Below are 22,803 nucleotides of genomic sequence, written 5' to 3'. Positions count from 1 at the left end.
AAACCTTGTGCCAGTATAGACTAACCTAAATACCCTGTGGCTGTCTAAGAAAATGTGAGGAAGTGATTTTTCGTATTCTCCCAGTAAAGAGATTTGTAAGTTCATCCCATTGTAAAATTAAGCAACCAACAGAGAATTTAATCAGGCTTAGAAGCAGAGGTGAGTCAAACTCAGGCCAAGTTAGAATGTATGTTTTATTTTAATTTTTTTTATATTTTTGTAATTTTTTTTGTTGTTTTTTCTTGAAATTGTACAAGATAATAAATTGCCCATTTCCTTGTCTTTCAACACACTAAACTGCCAGTAGCTATGCGATTAAAAGCTGTAGCGTCACTACCTTTTTTTTTTGCTCTCTCCAAACAAGCAGCAGATGACAATTTATATGGGTGGTCTCTCATATGCTGAATACAGTGATTTTCACTCAGTATTCAGCATTTTTTAAGCCTGTGCCAAATATGGATCCAGTACAGGTATCAGGGTAAATCCAGTAATACTTACAACAATACTCTTCATAATCCAGTCTGATTTCCAACTTGGATAATTGCAGTGTGTCTCCCTAACATACACCCTCCAAGCCAAAATGCCTTTTCACTGCTACAGACATGCCAAGTTTCACCCAGACTGGAGCAGTTTCGCATTATTGCACCAAGCAGTTCCAAGGGATAATACGTGAATTCACAAAGTGCCTTGAGATCCTATAGGATGAAAAATGCCATAAAATGGAACTAATTATCACATAAACAAAAAAAAAAAACACCTTTTTTTTTTTTTTTCCCCCTTATGCGAGGCATTAGAATTTCTCCAAACATTCTTGTGGCAGAAATTAATTAGGGCAAGGTGGGGATCCATTCAATATCCTGGCTCTACCATTGCGCCAAGGAACTAATCAAATACAGAACTATCTAAACTAGCACACTTTTCTCAATAGACCACCAATCTAGCTTCGGGTTTTCAGTAAATGGAAGCATTATTGACAAAATTAATTTAGAATATTTATCTGAAAAGAATTCTGTAGAATTGGGTAGGTTTTATGCATAGGGAAGAAGAAGAAAAAAAAAATTTATTCCTCTAAATGTCCAGATCAAACTGCTTAAATAAAAAGATGACAAATGAAGTAACCATAAGATCTCTTTGGAAAACATCTCAGAACTACAACCTGAAGACTGTACAAATTAGGATATTCATTTAGGTGAGGGTGATAACCTCATATTTAGGCAATGACCTGTATGAATCAGCCTGAAGAGAAGCAAATCAAAATCTTCTGCAAAACCGCTTTATTAAAAACTAGGTCCATTGCAATATTGCATCAAAACCAGAAAATTCCCAATTTTCAGGAGGAATGAAATGGAACAGAACTCTGTTCTTCTGCAGCTCCAAAGAAATTATTTGTAATTGGGAATAAAACCAGACATAAAATCTTAGCCAAAAAGGACCACAACAATGAAAGGGCGCTGTTAATAAAGTAAAAACTTCTCAAGTAAAGAGAAACGAGATACTAGTTTTTCTTCCAAAATTTGGAAGCTGCACAGATTTCCTTGTCAAACAATCAGATCTAAAACCCTAATGAGCCATGGACAAATGAGCAGAAAGGCTTCCTTTGTTAGGTTATTTCATATGCTTAGATTGCACATGGAAAAACTCATAGATATTCCCCATCTTGATACAATTATACCTCCAATTAAAATCTGTATTATTATACCATCAAGGGAACTGGAGTAGGAATTTAAACAAACTGAAATAATCCATGCTAGTTCACTATTCAGTCAAGTAGGTTGACTTGGACCAACCAAGTAGATAGTAACACTAAAACTGTACTTACCTATTACATTTTATAGGCAGCTGGAAGTATGCTGCCTTTAGGACTCCATACAAAGAAAAGCACTAACTCGCAGTAGTGTCCTCATATAAGTAGTAGTTTACTATTACTTCAACTAGCTCTTTTCTAATTGTTGTATCACTTCTTGATTCAGTATTTCAGAAGAGAGTTGAATAAAATGAAGAAATTCCATAGACACAATGCAGAATTACGAAATGCAGAATTAGGAGTGCAGAATTAGGAAAAAAATAACAACTATGTTACACGACATGTACTTAGAAGGCCAGGACATATAACTGCAAAATAAAAAAGCAAAGTGGGTGACCAAATCTGTGGATGGTAGAAAAGGAAGTGGATCTCCATACACATATAAATCATATAGAAACTGCAAAAAACATTTAAAGACGAATGAGGCAAACTGATGATCCTCACAACATAATACACTTAAACAGTGTCCACCGCTTTTTAAGAACAAAAAAAGCACATTAGAGCTTATGATAAAATATCTTACCTACATTTTTCCATCTGTTAAAAACAATGATTATCTCTTTTTCAGTGTTTTTAAACTACAAAAGCAAACAGCTCTGACCCATACTACCAATTCATGATCGAATAACATCAGGCAAAAAAATTAAGTATCTTTTTTCCTCTAAGTGACTGTTTACAGAAGGAAAATATCAAGCTGTTCAGTCTTGCCATACTTACATGCCTTGGCTTGCACAAAGTTTAATATTTAGTGAATGTTAAAAAAAAAAAAAAAATGAGGTGCCTTGAATATTCAGATATCTTTAGTATTAGGAGGGAGGTGAGCAGTGTCTTTTTTCAGGATTCCAGCACTAGACTTAAGTGCCAAAATTCTGCCTTGTGTTTTGACCCTTTGGTCCTTTTTCTGAATATGACCCTTGCTCGCAAAGTTGCCAAGGTTTCAGTTAACAATTTGTCCGCTACTGTTCATTTAATCGCCTGTTGCTCCTGGCAATGTTAATTTGACAGACACTGATTTCTTTAACAAAGAATGAACCCACAGGAAAATCCCCAAATCAGTCTAGACATTTTGCCTCGAAGGACTTGCCTGACCTATGCCAAAATATTACTAAACTGCTACAGCTGACTCCACTTCCCCACTACAGAGGATGCTAAAATGCTTCACACATGTTTGAAGAAGAATCTCAGTAATGTTTGCCCTTTCAAAAAGCACATTAGAAGTTTACAGAATCCACATGGAATACACTCCCTATTATTTACATACAGGAAAGACAATACTCTGAGCAAATACTTCTACAATGGACCTAGCATTAGCCAACTTTCTTTCTTACTCTGGCAAAATTTTCCCTGAACATTCTCAAGGGGTTGTTAGACAAGAACAATTCAGAACAATTCATGAAGGCTTTGCTTTTACAAAAAAAAAAAGGTTTTCCTTTTCTTCTACTGAGGATCAAGTTGGATAGTTGACAGAATACCTCTTTTCCCCATCTCAACTCCATCTGAGGACATCTTGTAATGATAGTTTGGGAGTGGAAGAACATCTGCCTCCCAGAATTTAGCATCAAAGTATTTGTTTGATTCTCCCTGACACACTATTATTTTGCATCTTGTCATTACTATGCTTATATATAGCAGCTCTTTCCTATGCTGTAATCTCCCATAAGTAAATGTGATTGCTTATTATCCAAAAAGTGGGCAAAGTTGGCTATGAGCATATGTATTAATTCAGAGTAGTTCCAAAAAGTATTAGTCTTTACGTAGTTTCTACACAGATTAGATAGAATCCCTACGGTCATTCTGTTCCATGTGGCCATCTGTAAGAGTTGAGACATGCATCAGAGAAACATCTCTAAACATGTTGAATCTCATCCTCATTCAATAAATAGTCCTCCTTCCTGTTCCTTTTTTTATTCCTTTTTTATTTCAGCTTCGTTGTTCTGATTAGCTAAATATAAATTTCCGTCACCTACAAATCACTATCAACAGATGATTAAACTAACAACATATGCAATACAAACATGCCCACAGTCTTCCCAGGTACAGAAGACATTGAGGCTACTTGTAAAACAACATATTATCGGGAAAAAAATGTGTACCGAAATTATTTTTTTTAAATTAAGATTGTTTTTAACCTATCACTCTATCGTTAAATAGTGAGCAGATTTTGCCATGCCATCCACATGTGAAGGATTCCTGCAGAATAGCTTTCTAAGATGTCCCACCTTTTCTTCTGCTGTGAGTAGCCCTTCCCTCTTTCAAGGTCCTCGGCTTCACCAAACTGGTCACATTAGTGAACAATCCTATTATATCTCCAACATTCAGACTGACAACTCTCTAACCATCACATCAACTTCCCTAGGCTTTTTGATTACACCTCTGACACAGAAGCTAGTCAGGGTCTTCTACACACCAATCCCATTCTGCCTCCATTTTCAGTTGTTTCTCTGCCAGACCAGGAAAAGCAAAGCTTTTCAATTGTTCCTGCTGCCTTCCTTACTTTGGCAGATACATTGCAAATACACAATGCTCTAAGTTTGGGTACTTCAGCCTTTGCCTATTGCGGTTGTGTTACTTTGTATACTAATGTGACATGACACAACAAGATGCTTTGTGTTAAAGACAAAAGACCTCTGTGCCTTTCACAATGTGTCAGAAATAGGTATTACAGAAATCAGTCTCAGTCTACTCTGATTAAAGGAAAGAGGTAGTCTACCTGACTTCCTGATACTCTAATTCCTTAAAAGATACTGCTCCAGGGGAATGTTTGACTTCTAGTAAGTGAAGCGTTCCCCGCCCCTCCCAAGCTTACAGGATCATACTTCACATTTGCTTCTATTTAATTTAAAAAGCTGAACAGAAACATGAAACTACCTTAAGCAAAAATGAACAAGTCTGGTCTAAGGAATTTATCCTTTATTTGCTATCTTTGGAAAGAGTCGATTTTCAATTAACACACTTTTCTGATTTCTCTTAGGGCTGATAAGAACAGAAGAGAAACATGCATTTGCAAAGACCAGGAATTTAATTCTCATTAATCTAAAAAAACCAAAACAAATCCAACTGGCTAGTTTTGTCCCAGGTAGGTTAGAATTGCAGCAAATCATGGGTTCTTTGATTTTACAACTTTTCCACAAGCTTTACTACTTATCACAGATTTGCAATTTTTATTTAAATAGTTTATCTTGTCCTCTACTAATATTTACTAAAGGTTAGTGGTACAATTCATTACAATATGCAGGAGACAAGAACTCACAAATAAGGACATACCAGAATCAAGAGCACTGATGCAATATTACATTTATCCCCTTCCCACATTTATGTGGCCTTTTACCCAACATGCCAATGAAAAGCCCCTGGCTAAGGTAAAGCCTCCACCTGCGAGATACCACACACGGTATAAATACAGTTCTTTCTACACTTGCAATTCTTTTCGTCTGTTACTGGTCCATTTTGTGCCAAGCACACATCATACAAATAAAAGCTGTAAGAAGGCCTGTATAATTCATCCTTTTCTTGCCTCAGGGCCATCTCAATGCTAAATTCCAAAATCCTACTACAAAGTAAATGGCTGTTTTCCCATGCTTCATACAACCAACAGAACACAGCCATTTGCAACTGAAAGCATTAAGCAGAATTACATAGAGACAGGTGCCTCTATTTGGCAAAATTACATTAGCTGTAATAAATGAATAGGCATAAGTGCTCTATCTAATGACACGTAAGTCAGAGTAGTGATTCTTTTTAAGATCAAGACATCATTTTAGCTCCACTGGCTCTTGTGGGCTCTGAACAGTTGCTTAATTCCAATATTGACTGTAAATGGGTTTAGTCTGGTTTATGTGATGGCTAATATAGAGGCCAAGAGGTATCCTTAGTTACAAGTAAAATGTATAACGATGTAAGAGAAACTTTATAAAAGTGTTAAAATCAGTATCACTATTCTGGAGTGGAAGGAGTAGCTCTTCAGCAGTGGTCTTCTGATCTTGCTGCAATGGAGCAATTATCATTTGAGGTAGAAAAATACTGAAAAGCTTTCCCTTTCCTGCTGCACCTCCACTTACTTGCTGCATCACAGAAAGGCAGATACAAAATACTCCAATTTCTTCTTACACCAAGAAACAACAATGGTTCTCAAATCGCCTGCTTTGCCCCCAGTAAAAAAAAAAACCAACCAAAAAAAATAGGACACTAGTCTTTTTTCCCCTCTCTCCAGCATTAACACAGACATACTAAAAAAAAAAATAAGCTGTTTCCACTACTAACTGATGTTAAAACTGATGCATGATTTCCCCATCAGGATTAAGAAACATTATGGAATTGTGAGAGGAGGACCATCCCAAAGAACAGAAAATTTCAAGTCAATACATCTAGCAAAAGGAGATATGATTACTGGCAACAAGGAACCCTTTTGAAAATAATATAATGTATACCTTCACACAGAACCTAATTCTCCCAGGCAACACAAGCAAAAATTAGGAATACAGAAATTATTTCATAGAACACTTCAGAAGTAATGGATGGAATATTTAACCACGTTTCTGGCTAACTGACCAAACAAGACTCTACTTTGCTGTCACTTCAGTCAAACAGTTCTTCTTCTTTTTCCACAAAGTAGTTGTAAAAAAGAAAACTCAAAGACAGAAAAATCACATAAAAAAGACAAAAGTTCTGGGTTTAAACCTTCAAAAAGCCATGTTAAAGGGTGCCTAAACATCATATATGTGAGTAATGAAGAATGTTTGTTTTAATGAGCTCTCAAAGTCATTACAAAGACAATGGAGTGCATGCAATTCTTAAGTGAGAAAATTTAAATGGTTTCAACAGCACTACTGTAAAGCATAGAAGTTAATAGTTACGATGTTAGAAATCTTGACATCAGAATTAAATCAGAAAGTAACATATACCTCAGCAATTATATGTTTGGAATATATACGTTCTAGGCAACACGGAAGAGGTAAAGAGTGAAAACTAAATTGAGATCTGGCACACAAAATAAGAAGTGTAACAATGAAATGCATGCAAAAAAACTGACTGAACATCCTCAAAATCTGTGCTTGATTTTTGGCACCAAATATAAAGGGAATTTACTGTACTATGTACACATTTTAAGACAATATTGTAAACCAATCTTTGGCACTTGTTATATCTACTTCAATTAATTTTATGTAGAAGGCATGTATTTTCCCCTAAATCATTAATATCATTGTTTAATCAAGCAAGAAATGGATTTTTTTTTCCTACAGAAATTATTTTTAATTCAATAAAGATCATACTAAAGTATTTTTACATATTTTAACAGTCTTATAACTTATGCCTTTCTAGTTCTAAATACATTCAAAAGAGCAATAAATGGAGAAGGAGCGCTAGTCTGCTCTGCTCAGATTGGTGCCAGACAAGAAAAGAAAAAAGAAAGACTATAGACGGCAAACCTGTAATGATCAGAGAACTGACCTTTAATTGAATGTTGTAACTTAGGGATCAAGATACTCAGACATCTTACATTCAATAAAAAAAAACGGATCTGGAAGTACACTCTCCAAATCTACTCACACGAGACAATGCACTGAAATACAGATGGAGTTTAAAAGCAGTATTCCACATTACTCAGTGTAACTGTAAAGGCTGTTATCTGAAGCAATCATTCAAATGGACAGTTTCTTTCTAAGGAATGCACGTTTGACTGTTGTTTTTCCCCACACTGTTGTTGCATAAAGGTCACAACTGTATAAAATAAACAGGAATAGTATTGTGATTCCATGCCAAGTGGGCCAAAATTAATTCCATTCCTAACTTTGTGAATGACTCGCAACATGAGTAACGAATTTTTGGTTTGCTTTGTTAAACTGTGCAATGATACTTACCTACTTCACCAGGTTGCCGTGGGAACTAATAATGGGGATGTTAATACTTAGGAAGAATCAAGAGCTGCATCTATTCCTCCAAAAATCTGTCCTACAGTAGCTTGACTAAGTTTTTCAGGACACCAATTATCTTTTATATTTGTTTGTACAGTTCCCAGAACAATAGGGTCTTAATCCTTGACTTGGACAGCTAGGCACCATTGAAGCATAAATAATTCGGAAACAATGTGAGTTGAGAGGTTTAGCGAAGTGTTATCCTTTCCAGAGCTCCAAGGCACAGAGTATTTAAATTACCAGAATTTGGCCAATGCAAAGGGAACTGGGGACAAGGAACCATAGCCTTGGTTGCTCGCTAACAACTTTGGTGGCTTGTTCTTGAAAGAGCAGGGATACAAAAAGAAGACTGATGGAATGCATATGTGAGAAGAACACGCTATTAAGAGGGGCATGGGGACTGCAAATATAGTTGCCTTTTGAGCAAGGCATTGAGGGCAAAATCTTTTAATGTATTTGCCAGCTCCACTGTATCTGCAAACTAAGAGCAAACAAAGTAGGAAAAAATAGGGGGTTGTTTTTTGGTTGGGGTTTTTTTTTGAGGAACAATATAAACGTGCAATTTACCAAAAGAGATATACAAGAAGAAGAAAGAAACAGTTGTATAACTAACAGTAGCTGTTGTCTTTTGAGATGTGTACTACACACATGTATGGTGCCCTTATCACGAGTATATGCACTATATTCAAGCTAGAGTCTTTCACTTACAAGTTTCAGCTGTATGTTACCATCAACACCAAGAACATCCCCATTTCCCATTAGAAGTAAAAAGACAAGCTAATCCTATCCCTTGAGTAGTTCTTCATCTTAGACAGCCCTTCATCTTCAGCATCTAAGAGCAGCTTCAAGTACTAAGCATTATGAGTATGACACAGAATTTCTGCCAACATTTCAAAGTAAAACAATTACTGAACAACTCAGCCACTGTTTATTCTTCATCATCTGTCCATGCATTTGTTCTAGTGTTGGTGACTTCTAAGCTATATATTCTCCGAAGGTGGCTATCACTAATTTAATGGCTTGTTTACTCCAGAAAACAAAAACTGATGGGAAGCATGACTGTCAGCATTACTAGAGTGAAAAATAACTCCTTCCAAGTGACAAAAGAAGAAAAGCCCTGTTTTCAGTCACTCTGGAAGATACCTGCAGGACAGGCAATTTCCACAAAGTGACGAATGAAAAGGAAGCAGAATGATGAGACAAAAGCCCAGAATGTTTCCAGTAAACTGTGAATACAGGGTGGAACAAACAAAAGCAACCATTCAAAGGGATAAAAGGGTCTATTACGCTACCCACAATTTTTGCTTTTCTTAAGTAAAGATGACATTAAAGCAATATATTAGGAAAAAATGAGAACTACAACAGAGACTACGCAAATATTATTTTCAGGCACTAATCAACGTATGTGCAATACACACACAATGTAAAACAAATTAAACTTATTTACCTGGATGTAACAAGCTAATATTATCCCAATATTTTAGAACAGCCTGTATCCCACCATATTGTTATATATAAAGTCATTGTTACACTGTGCATCCAAAACTCCTTGTGACGCTCTCAGTCAACAATACGTACCCAATGTATTCATAACTTCAAACATATCAGCCCACTCATGTACATAATCTATTTAATGCATAGTAAAAAGTACAGCAAATCAGTCTTTCCGTTTAGATCACAGAATCATAGAATAGTTTGGGTTGGAAGGGACCCTAAAGATCATCCAGTTCCAACCTCCCTGACATGGGCAGGAATACCTCCTACTAGATCAGGCTGCCCAAGGCCCCATCCAGCCTGGCCTTGAATACCTCCGGGGATGGAGCAGCCTGTGCCAGTGCCTCACCACTCTCATGATGAAAATATTCTTCCTTATATCTAGTCTAAATCTGCCCCTCTCCAGTTTATATCCATTCCCCCTCATCCTATCACTACAAGCCTTTGTGAACAGTTTTCTGAACACCATCCTCCAGCTTTCTTGTAGCCCTCCTTCAGGTACTGGTCATTGTAGGATCTCCTCGGAGTCTTCTCTTCTCCAGGCTGAACAACTACAGGTCTCTCAGCCTGTCCTCATAGGGGAGGTGCTCCGGCCCTCTGATCATCTTTGTACCATTCCTCTGGACCTGTTCCAACAGCTCTATATTCTTCTCATGTTTAGAAATCAAGAACTGGACACAATACTCTAGGTGGGGTCTCACAGAGAAGAACAGAGGGGCAGAATCACCTCCCTTGCCCTGCTGGCCACAGTTCTTGTGATGCAGCCCAGGACACGGTTGGCCTTTGGGGCTGCGAGCACACATTGCCGGCTCATGTCAACCTTCTCATTGATCAGCACCCCCAGGTCCTTCTCTGCAGGGACGCTTTCAATCACATCATCCTCCATCCTGTAGTGAAATCACGTATTGTCCTGACCCAGGTGTAGGACCTTGCACTTGGCCTTGTTGAACCTCATGAGGTTCATACAGGCCCACTTCTCCAGTTTGTCCAGGTCCCTCTGGATGACATCCCATCCTTCCAGTGTGGCAACTGCACCACTCAGCTTGGTGTCATCTGCAAACTTGCTGAGGGTGCACTCAATCTTGCTGTCAATACCATTGATGAAGATATTAAACAACACTGGTCCCAGAACAGACTCCTGAGGGACACCACTCATCACGGATCTCCATCTGGACTTTAAGCCATTGACCACTACTCTCTGAATACGACTATCCAACCAGTTTTTTATCCACCAAACCGTCCACCAATCAAATCCATTTCTCCAATTCAGAGAGAAGGATGTTGTGGGGGACCATGTCAAAGGCTTTACAGAAGTCCAGATAGATCACATCCGTCGGTTTACCCGTGTCCACTGCTGTGGTTACCCCATCATAGAAAGCCACCAAGCTGGCCATACAGTACTTGCCCCTGGTGAAGCCATGCCAGCTGCCATTAATCACCTCCATGTCCTTCATGTGCTTTAGCATAGCTTCTAGGGGGATCTGCTCCATGATTCTCCCAGGCACAGAGGTGAGGGTGACAGGTCAGTAGTTCCCATAGTCATCTCTCCTACCCTTCTTAAAAGTGGGCACAATGTTGCCCTTCTTCCAGTCACCAGGGACTTCTCCTGATTGCCATGACTTTTCAGATATCATGGAGAGTGGCTTGGCAACCACATCTGCCAACTCCCTCAGGACTCTGGGATACATCTCATCAGGTCCCATAGACTTATACATATTCAGGTTCCTCAGGTGTTCGTGAACCCGATCCTCCTCTACTGTGGGAAGGGGTTTACCCCCCTGGTCACCACCTTGCTGTCCCATGACACAGGAGTGGTGAAGAGAGCAGCTATCAGTGAAGACTGAGGCAAAAAAGTGGTTAAGTACCTCAGCCTTCTCCTTGTCTGTTGATACAAGGTCACCATTCTCAGCCATAAGTGGGGGTACATTCTCTTTAACCTTCTTTTGATTGACGTATCTGTAGAAGCCTTTCTTGTTGGTCTTTACTTCCCTTGCCAAGTTCAGCTCCAGCTCTACCTTGGCATTCCTGACTTCATCCCTACACAACCAGGCAGTGTCCCTATACACTTTCCAGGTTAGATCCCTCACCTACCTTGTATTTGGCAGTTTGATAACGGAAATACTTGAATAGATCACAATGATAAAGCAGTGTCAGCAAAAGAATACAGAGAAGTAATATGCATAGTTTGATGCGGTCTGAAATAAATGCCGAATTTCTGTTTTTGAAAGAAAAGAAATAGTTCTTTCTTTTTTTAAATTAAATTAAGTGGAAAAAAGTCTTAGAAAGTTTCAAAGTCTTACCTGTTGGTATGCTTGATAGATTACATCAAATAAGAAAGCCTGAGGCATTTCACTTGCTCTGTACCTGGCACGTTCCAATGAGTGGTCTAAAAAGCCATCTGGAGCAGAGGCAATAACAGTAGAAACCAGAGGACGAATTGCTCCTGCTGCCTATGGAACAAGACACAATAAGAGGCCTAAATGTTATTAATATTCATGTATATCAGTGAGCCACAGTCAAAACAAGTATGAGCTTTCTCTACTTTATCTATCATACACCTCATAAAGCGACAGTTGTACTACTTAGCCTGTATGAGACTTTTTACATCAAAACAGCAACAGAAGAGCACATAAGAACACACTGAAGGTCAGTTTACAAAAAAACTAGTCTTTGATAAATGTCTACTGCAAATACACATATGGATCTAGCATGTCCATTTTTTCAGACCTTCTTATACATAGATACTACATGGTTTCTGCGAGGACAGTTCTAGGCACATTCATATACGAAACAGCAGGAGACACATTTGGGAGGTCTTGACAATCCACAACTTCTATCGTTTTCATAAATTTCCATTTTACTAAACTGCTCAGAAATAACCAACAAGAAAAATTTCAGAAAATTGAGATTGTTCCTCCATGTTAAATTCACCCTGTGAAAAACTGAACATCCACACTTACCAGTGAAGTCACTAGGAATGCAGTACACACCTCAGAAAGTATTCACTAACCAGCAGGATTGTGCCCTAGAATAAATACTCAAAAGTTTGTATTTCAGTTTTGGTTTTGCTTAGATCTGAAATCAATTATACATGTATCTTTGATCTTTTCACCTATATGTAGTATTACAGATCTATGACATCTCTGAAAGAGAGCTCTCCAAGCTGTATTTAGTCATTTTGATACAAGAAAATTACCCACACTTTATTAGTCATTTATCAAAAGCTCACAATTTTATATGGAGCTAAAGGCATTTGGAACAAGAGTTGTCCATACAATAACAAAGAAAAGGATGCAATGGTAGAACATTGCTTATGAAGTCACAGGGCAAAAAGCACGCTCCCTAACAAAGCTAACTACTGAGAATGGTGTCCTTACACTGTACTGTTTATCATCTATTTTTAAGAATAATTGAAAAGAATATCTGATGTTGTTACAAAACCTTTGGAATTATCCAGCATCTTAAATCAGTATACCCAGAAAAACACTCCTAATGGCAAATTCTGACCCTTTTCATTGCAATCACAGATGATCTTCTGAGGTCTAGTGAGCTTTGACACAGAAAAAAAGATAGGTATCTTATCACATAAAAAAGAGCACTGTTATTGTTGATTTCATTTATGTCCTGTTGGCAGATCCCTCCCTCATACATAAGAGACCTGCCCATTCTTCCAAGATTTCCGACCTCGCATAAGCACACAGTGGCAGAATGAGACACCAGAAGCACCAAGTCTTCTTTCTCTTAGAAGAGAAAGAACTGGTTGTCCTCCCTCCCCCTTTCACACTACTGAACAATAAAACAAAGAGGAATGCAGTCCGCATGTTGAGAATTTTATAAGCTCTAAAACAGCTTCTTAGTTCATTCTTTTATAGAATGAGGACAGAAATGTTAACCAATTTCTCATGCCCACAAAGTTCTGATAAACATGAGCTACCCAGGCAGGGAGAAGAGAGAGAGAAGATTCAAAGTATTCATGTGACAGAGAAATATCTGAACTACTTTCTCAAAATCTGAAGGCAATTTTTCTTTCTGATAAATGGGAAAAGATATCTATATATAAACACCACATGGAGGAAAAAACTACCATCCAAAGGCAAAAAATAGTAAAGAAAGATCAGCAAGAACCATGAAATCACAGAAATGTCTGTAAAGGATCTCAAGATATCACCTAGTCCACCTCTCTGTATTAGGCAGGATCAATCTTAATTCTGTCATAGAACAGACAAACTGACAAAACTAACACCACTAAAATTTTGGTAATAGGTCAGTGTATTAATGAGGAGTCAAACTTAACACATGTACTTTGAGGAAATGCGGGGCACAGCAGAAGTAGAGAGAACGAATTATCTGGAACTTGTCGCTTCTCTATTTCCAGGACATGGGTTATTACCTCTGTATCCCAGCTGCTGGGCATTTGGACTATGTTATTTGCCTCTGCCGTTATATTCTAATTAGTCACACACATACATAAAAATCATAAAATTAGAAGGTCATGGGAAAAGAGACAGAGCAGTATGCTAACCACAGCTTTTCTGTAATTAGTTAAGTCTTTTTTCTTTTTTTTTTTTTCCCCAAAACAGTTACCATACCAGAAAACCAGTAAGCAAAGGAGGACTTCCAATATTTTATTACGATTTTTAACAATCATGTCATGTTACATTTTAAGCATAAAACAGACCAACAGAATACAATGTGACTTGCATAACCAAATCTCACAACTGAAACACGCACTCTGAGGAACAAAAAACCAAACTGCAATTCAATAAAATTGAAATGCTCAGAATTATATTCTTAAAAGAGCTCTGAAACACATTGTTTTCTTGACATCTGGTTTATTGCACAATGAAAATTCATGAATGTCTGTATCTGTATCTGTGTTACAATACTGAACCACATCTCCTGCTCTGCTGAGGCCCAGCTCTTCCAGATGATTCAAGAAGATCTAATTCTAATAAATCCAAACACGTCATTTTTTTAACCCACCCCAGTTAACCTCTCAAGTAAATGAAAGCTTCATGGCACAAACAAAATGGCATTTTTCCAACAACTATAGGTTTGCTTTACCTTACTCCAGAAATGAGTGTGGCAGGCTTAAAGTTCCCCTCCATTTCAAAAGAAATTATAAGTTGGGCACAATAAGATGTCTTCTGCAGCAAGCCCACTCAAACTATACTTCACACTGACTAAAAAATGTGATATGTAATAAAAAAAAATAGATTTATAGCTGACTTCTGATCATGCAAGGGAGAGCTATTCTACCAATGTATTCAGTAACATGATAACTAGCAATCGCTTGATAAAGAAAAGCTTTTATTCCAAAAAAAAAAAGACAACTCAGCCCAGAACTGCTGTATGCTGTAAAAGCAGAACACAGCAGATTTCTTGTACCTGTTAAAGCCATGAAGTTTCTATTGCACAGAAAACGTTCACATGATGAGCAGTTGGGGTCCAAAAGCTGTGAATCCATGAGCTAGAGCATACTTGCTAAGGTACAGCATCAAGATAAAATCTTAAAATACGGAGGCAAGAAGGTACAGAAACTGGTTGGTTGTTCTGCACAGTACTGGCTCATCTTTCTGCAGGACCTTTCTCTGTCTCAGCACACACATACAGGCTCCCTGAATCAGGTGGTATGACCCAACAAAGGGCTGAGTTTACCACCTCGATGACACAAGAGCTACATTAGTTCTCAAGGCCACTCTCACACTGGGTGAAACTGGGATCCAGCAAAGGAAAACATTGGTCTGTGTATGCCCTGCATTGTTTTCCTATGGGACAAGAAGGCTGAGTCCCTAAACACGGGAAACCTTGTATCTGCAGTACTCCTGGCAACATACCTGCCAAACCCAAGCTGCCTTGCACCGACCTTGGCACTCGTGCTTCTACTTCCAAAACTGGCTAATAGGTATCTCCACTCATGGTGTAAACACATTCGGCACGTTCAAAATGAAGAACGGAGCTGTGAATTTTGTTCTTACATACAGACCAAAGTGAGGAACACTTTGAAGATGGATGGCTCGCTCAGCAGTAGTTCCTTCTGGTCAGCACAAGCATCACCCTTACTCAGCACAAAGCCTTTTCTGAATTCCATTCCAAGGAGTCTCGCAACGAACTGAATGGGGAATTTAGGTACTTAAGATGAGGCTACAGATTACATTTTTTAGTTCAGAAACTTTAACATTAGAGCCAATAATACAATACAGTACTACTGTACCTAAAGGGGCTGTCACTCCAATGACTCTAGGGTATAAGTGAAGAACACAATCATCATGCTCGTCTATGTCTATTCAGTTACAACATCACATATTTTATTCTTGCAAGGAATTTCCATGTTGTTTTTCTGGTTATAAATCAGTAACAAAGAACTACTTCCATATTAGTAAAGACAGTATATACTGAGTCTCAGATATTTGATTGTTATTTGTTCTAATTCGAGAAGCTTTGTTTTGCTATTTATGTTAGGAATGTACAGGTATTTGGCCCAACTTCCAGGCAAGAGGTTCAGATATGAATTTAAAAAATGGATCAAATAAAGAAAATCTGTCCTTATTTAAAATTACAATTACTTGTTAATGTCACTATAGTTTTACAGATCTTTTTTGCACTTTGAATTAGCTTACCACAAAATAGAAATCCTGTGAGTCTAAAGCAAGCGCTTGGGCTTATACTAACATTTCCCTACGCAGAGCACTCATTTTCCAGTTTCTAATAATTCTGACCCAGATCTCAAGTAGATTTGCTTGCAAAATTACACACAAAATGCATCATGCCTTTCCTGAATGCGAAATGGATAGTTAGTTAATGGATAGTTAAACTCAATTTCTTCAAATGTCCACTTTACAGCCTTCACTCCACTTCAAAGACAGTCAAACACTAGTTTGGGTGAACCTGGCACATCCAGGAAATACATAAACTCCCCTTCTTCGTGTATTTTGTTAAATAAATTAGCTCAACTGTCCATTTGTTCAAAACTGAACCAGCTTCTAGGTGCTTTTAGAAACAAAAGGTGCCTTTTACAAACCATTTTAAACAACACAAATCAAAAACATTTACAAGCAGGTTCTCAGTTTTGTATTAATTTTTTTTCCAAAATGGCATAAAGTATAGCATACATTCAAGATTTTAAGATTTTATAGGAACTGAGACAATGGTAGAGCATGGAATGCAACATGCAGGTCAGTATAATAGGGTATCTTAAGTATTTTCAATAGCTTCAAGGTGTAGTAATTCACCTTTCCACTAAACAGTAACACCGTATCTTTCTCAATTTATCATACTTTCATTCTGCCAAGAACTTGTTTAGATGGGTGTATTCAGTAAATACATAACCAGGGTGTGTTTTAAGATCAGAAAACACAGGCAGTCCAAGGCGAGTAAAATCCAAGCAGTATCAATAACACCTTTTACTACAAAATGAAGTATGAATGTTTAGGCCACAGAAGCCTACACATAACACACCAACCTGGCCAAGAGAATGCAGTACACCTTGTTTTTTACTGAATAATCATAAAACTGAAAATCTTCATATTAGTTTAAAATACCCAAACCCATTAAAATTTCCAAAAGGATTAAGTAGGGGTGAGATGGAGTTTATATCACAAGCAAGGAATTATTCAGGTTACAAATGCTTCCAACATACGGCGTATTATTCAGCCAGGACCAACATTCCACATCTAGAATGCAATCTACCAAGAACAAGTTATCAAAGAGCCAGAAGCTCCAACAGAGCATGAAAACCAACACATCCACATCACTGATCTGGTCATTTCTGGTTGCCAGAGTTGAAACAGAACAATGCTAAATAGCTGCAAAGCTCAACAAGTTGCATGATATGAACTAGGAAGAGGAAAAAAAAAAGTTACAGTGACACACAATGTCACAGTGGCACAAATATCTTACAAAAAAATACCACAACTACAATTCCTTTTGTTTTACAACAGTGTGGTAACAACCTCAGATGACCACAGATCTTGCAGGCCAGCATATTAAAACAAAAAAAAAGTATGCTATGTCTTTGGCACACCCCTGTCCCCAGTAATCCTCAAGGACTAATGCAGACCCACAAAGTTCACTTACACAGCCAATTTGCAACCCTGAGCTTCAAGTGAGTGGGAATCACAGCCTACAACTATGGAGTCTATTCCCAAATGAGCAGACTCTCCGACACCTCTAGCATGACTCCCTTCTACTTTGTAATTACACCACTTACCTTCTCCACTCATAGCCTCTCTCTTCCCCAAAATAAATCTTCCCTACACTTTCTGTCTTCTCAGCTGTCTAGCAGCACTAAGTAAATACACACTTTCTATCTTAATCATCCTAACTGCATTAGATTCAGTGTTAGAAACAGACCTGATGTCAAACACATACAAGCGTAACATTCTTATGAAGAATGTCCCTATTCTCATGTTTCTTCATGTTTTCTCAATATTCATATTTATTCATTTTAATTCTTTAATCAGAGTTATTTTGAACTCTCGTAAGCAAAATAGTAGGATCACAGAATCACAGAATCGTAGAATGCCAGGTTGGAGGGGACCTCAAGGATCATCTGGTCCAATCTTTTTAGCTGATACATAGTTTAAATGAGATGGCCCAGAACCCTGTTGAGCTGAGACTTAAAAGTGTCCAGCGTAGAAGAATCCATCCATCACTTCCCTGGGGAGATTATTCCAATGTTTAACTGTTCTCATGGTGAAAAATTTTCTTCTGGATGCCAATCGGAATCTCCTCAGGAGCAACTTATACCCATTACCCCTTGTCTTTTCTGCGTGACTCCTTCTAAAAAGGGAGTTTCGATCCTCCTGGTAGACACTCTATGTACTGTTACATGGTAGTAAGTTCTCTCCTAAGACTTCTCTCAAGGCTGAACAAACCCAGTTCTCTCAGCCTTACTTCATACGGTAGGTTTCCTAGTTCTCTAATCACCTTAGTGGCCCTTCTCTGGACCCTCTGCAACCTGTTTGCCTCTCTTTTGTATAGCACGGACCAAGACTTAGTCACCTTGCCTTAGAAAAAATAAACATGTTTTGCATATACACACTGGAAATAGAAGCATATTAGAAATACATTTTCATCACTTAAAAGTAGGTGACTTCTTCATATGCTGGAGATTGTGGGGCTAGTCAAATAGCAGGACAAATACATGCATCGTGGAACTCCATTAAAGTGAGTCTGGTAGAGGTGAATTTGCTAAATACACGAACAATTTTATCTTGCTTTTCCATGAAGAGAAGGATTTCCATTAGGACACTGTTGAGCTACATAACAAGAACAATCCATGTTAATTTAGAAAAGCTAGGTATATTAACAGTTTACAAATATGTCCTGGAATGTTTTTTATTTATATGTAAACAAACAATACTACAGGAAAAGTATTCTTTTGCACAGATCAAACTACTTGCCGTGAAGGGCATTCACAGCCAGCTACAGTATGAAAAAATACAGAAATAAACACAGTATCTGCAATGCACGAAACAGATAGAAGCATGTATTCCAATTCAGAGATCTGCACCCAAAATCAGCATGCTTCAACTGCATAGTAATTACCACTTAAGTTAGAAGAATTGTCTCTACTGAAAGATTTCTTATGTCAAGCTTACCATCCAGAATCTTCAAAGCAAAATTCAAAAACTCAATTATAAGATTAAAATATTTCACATATTTAAGATTATGCTCTTTTCAAGTCTTTTATATTGTATATATCTAATAAAACAGTGTCATATAACTATCTTTGTAAAATAAAGCAACTGGAGAATTTCTTCCAATGAGCATTCAAGGTATCACATTGAAATCTTGCATGTTTTTTCTTATGTTTCATTCTTTTCCTTTTCTGCATTTTCCATCAAGCTGTTGTCTATGGCTATGTTTTATCTTTTCAATAACTAAAAGCTTTAATTTAGAAGGAGTTCTATCATGCCAGTGCAAAGATGGAAGCATTTCTTCCTCCAACCTATAGAAATCCTGGCAAAACTATTCTATTTGGATGGAAAAGATTGAGGCATTGACACAGTAACAATACAAACTAGGAGCTACCACTCCTGTACAGAAGTACAGCTAACTACAACTTGGCTGTAGGTACAGAGTTTTCTAAACTTAGATGTGAGCACATGTTCAAGCCCAAACTAGCAGAACTTCCCAGCTGAAGTGATTCACCTCTGCATATAGCCCACAAACTTCATAATCTCATTCTGCAGCCAGAACCCATCTACCTGCCATACTGAAAGGCAAGGGGTTCAAGTAAAATTTGTCACCATCTCTCACCGTAACTCCTTCTGTTACACATTATGTCCCAAAACCTCTCCAAAGCAACACCCCAGCTAGGTACTTCTTGAAGAACTAGATATGGCATGCAGTCAGGACTATAGGACAGCCAGGATGACTCAGCAAAGAACAGCAGACCACAACAAAGGTAGAGGTACTCCCATTATCATGCAGAATCAGAAATCTGAGTCCAGGACGCATCATACTTTCACTCACACTCACACCTGGACTCTACCATGAAGCACAGACATAATTTGTGTAGCAGTGCTGGGGGGGGGACAGGATTCCTTGAACCTATTTGTTCTACTGACAAACAAGTACAATTCACAAGCTGGGCCATGATTCTATAAGAGATTCATGCTGAAGTAAAAAAGGTCACCTGCTTTCTGTCAGCTATTTTCCTGTTTATTAAAAAGAAAACCTAACTTCTTAAGTTACCTTATTTTGAATTTTACTGGGTAGGGAAACCCTCAAAATTCATAGCATCAAGGGCACACCATCTTTGATTCTCGTTAGTGAGAATAAAAATTTCTTCCATGCAGGCAGTATCATCATGCAGTCCAATTCCAGCTATGTTGATATATTTGAACCATCAGCATTAAATTGCCCAAGGACAGCACTGGTTGAAATGTTAAACAAGCCTGGTATAGCACAAATAATAAACTTAATAATCAGCCAGACAAAATGAAAGTTAATTAGAACAGATGTAAGGAGTTTTGAACACTATGAAAAAAAAGCTTGTCTGCTAAACTTCACCTAATTTCCTTAAAGTCTGGTCACCCAGCTGGCTAGGAGCAACAATCAAGCTAACTAGAATTGGTCAAATGTTAATCTTAAACCAGCATCAGGAAGGAAGAAGTTATAATTGTGTTTATTCCTAGCTGCAAAAAGAAAGGATGTTTAATCACAAATTTAATATACACTTCGATCCAATGTTAATGAGCTGACATGATGCTGTACATTGAACTGACTTCAAAGACAGAACATGTCTTAAACAAATATAATGTATATTTATGACACAGTTTAAGAAAACACTTCTTCTAATGAGGTCACCTTTATCAGAATGTATTATCGGAGTAATTGGGGATAGTACACGTACATCAAGACATGTCAAAGCCCCAATTAGCTTTAGCAAACTAAAGATTACCAATAATAGAAACTGCATTTCTTAATTATTTCGCATTAAGAAGAGTGTGACTAGTAGGTCCAGTGAGGTTATCTTCCCCCTCTAGTCTGCTCTGTTGAGCCCCCACCTGGAGTACTGTGTCCAGTTCAGGGCTCCCCAGTTCCAGAAAGACAACTAACTAGTGGAAAGAGTCCAGCAGAGGGCTATGAAGATGAGCAGGGGACTGGAGCACCTCTTTAATGAGGCAAGGCTGAGACCCCATGGTCTGTTTAGCCTGGAGAAGAGAAGACTGACAAGGGATCTTATCAATGCTTAAAAATATCTGAAGGACAAGTGTCAAGAGGATGAGAGGATGGAGTCAGACTTCTTTCAGGAGGGCTCAGTGACAGGACAAAGGGCAATGGGCACACACTGGAACAAAGGAAGTTCTACCTCAAGATGAGCAAAACATTCTTTACTGTGAGGGCAACAGAGAACTGAAACAGGCTGCCCAGAGAGACTGTGAAGTCTCCTTCTCTGGAGATATTCAAAATCTGCCTGGACACGTTGCTGTGTAACCTGCTGTGGGTAAATCTGATTTAGCAGATTTAGCAGAGGGGTTTAGACCCAATGATCTCCAGAGGCCCCTTCCAACCCCAACCATTCTGTGATTCTGTGATTAAGGTGTTGTTTTCTTCTTGACACATTTTTTAATAAAGTACTTTAAAGTTTGTACAAAGTCTGCATAATGCTACCAAAGATTCTGACCAAGTTTATGATCGTGACCACACATAGGTGGTGTAGTGCTAGGATAGTGCTTCAGGCTTTCTTACAATGCATTTAATCTTTTTAGTTGTCAACAACAGTTGGACATTATACACAATTATGATGGATTCTATAACATGTAAACTTCAGTCTAAGCAATTTTAACATTCCAAAGCAAACCACAGGGCCAGTATGCTACCAATAGTTTTCAATATTTTTAGAAATATTTTAAAGTATGCTACAGCTTCAAATTTTGGCATTCATTCAACATAAGATGAAAATAAGATGAGCTTCCAGCAGCATTTCTTCGTTCTAACTAGTGCTATAGTGCAAATCTAGATGTCAAAAATTAAAACACTTTTTGCTATAAAAAGTAATTAATCACAATAATATTTGCCTCTAAAACTAATAAAACTATATTTTATTTTGATCGCATAGTATTATCTAACATTAACAAGGAACAAAACAAATCTTAGAGTCAGCAAGCCATATTTCATACCCCAAATATTGATTTAGATTGCAAAAAGCTATCAGTCAGTGCACTGTGCCAAAGGGCTTTGCATATCACAGTAAGTCAATATAAACAGAAGTTAACATTTGTGTTCAGTGGAGTAGAAATCTTGTAGCTACGGCCATGGGAATTACAACTGCAGTTAAGCAGTTTTATTTTACATCCAGGAAGTCTACACCATTATAAAATCAACAATACCATGATGTGACAGCTACTGATCTACCGTCATTAAACACATAATTTTCATCACATCATTAAGAAGAAAAAAAAAATCATGGGTCGTGTAGGAAGACTCTTGCACAATTTAAACAACCAAATGCAAAACTGCAATGTTTTATTAATAACTCTTTCCCACACAGTCCTGAGCAACAAAATCCACAGGTACTATAATTTGTGGTTATGCATTTCTCTAAGCAACTCTGTGATTGCTTATCAAATGCCTTCTGAATTCACTCAGCTGCTTCCCTCAGAACTGCTCACGTCCTCTCCTTGCAGAAAACCTTGCACATGAGCTTCTTGCACTTACAGCCCATTAGATTGAAAACTTCAAGTCACCTCTTTAAACAAGCTTCATCCAAGACCTTCTCTGTTATCAAGGGCTTTGTAAAATGGATCATTATAATTTACCATGCAAGTTTGGCTCAAATAGTGACTCTAATACACGTATGTATCAATTTGATACCTCATGAATTCTGTTCTACATGCTCCAGTGCTCCTTAAGGCAGTTTTAGTTCTACCTGTACCACAACCCCTTTTGGAAACAGGATAAGCACAGAACCAGTCCAGCAAACCATTACAGCATATAAAACAGGCCAAGTTTGTTTTCAGAAGCTTCAACTAACCTGCAGGGCTGGTGCTGTTCCTGCTACAACCACCCAGATCACAAACTCAGCCAAAACGCAGCTGGGAGCATATCTGGATGAAAACTTAAGATATCTTATCAGTGTAA

At 37.9% G+C, this 22,803-nt stretch overlaps 1 protein-coding gene across 1 annotated transcript in view; it reads right to left on the bottom strand.

The window, feature by feature from the left end:
- CRPPA (CDP-L-ribitol pyrophosphorylase A) overlaps nt 1-22,803 on the bottom strand; it is a 115,843-nt gene that overhangs the window by 78,437 nt on the left and 14,603 nt on the right. The window contains exon 3 of the mRNA XM_054059292.1: nt 11,511-11,660. Within this exon, the coding sequence (XP_053915267.1) occupies nt 11,511-11,660 (150 nt within the window). The remainder of the gene's footprint in view (nt 1-11,510; nt 11,661-22,803) is intronic.

The sequence above is a fragment of the Cuculus canorus genome, chromosome 2, assembly GCF_017976375.1.
Source record: "Cuculus canorus isolate bCucCan1 chromosome 2, bCucCan1.pri, whole genome shotgun sequence".
In the NCBI taxonomy this organism is placed as follows: Eukaryota; Metazoa; Chordata; class Aves; order Cuculiformes; family Cuculidae; genus Cuculus; species Cuculus canorus.
The sequence above is the reverse complement of the archived record's forward strand: the minus strand, read 5'-3'. Positions and strand labels throughout refer to the sequence as shown.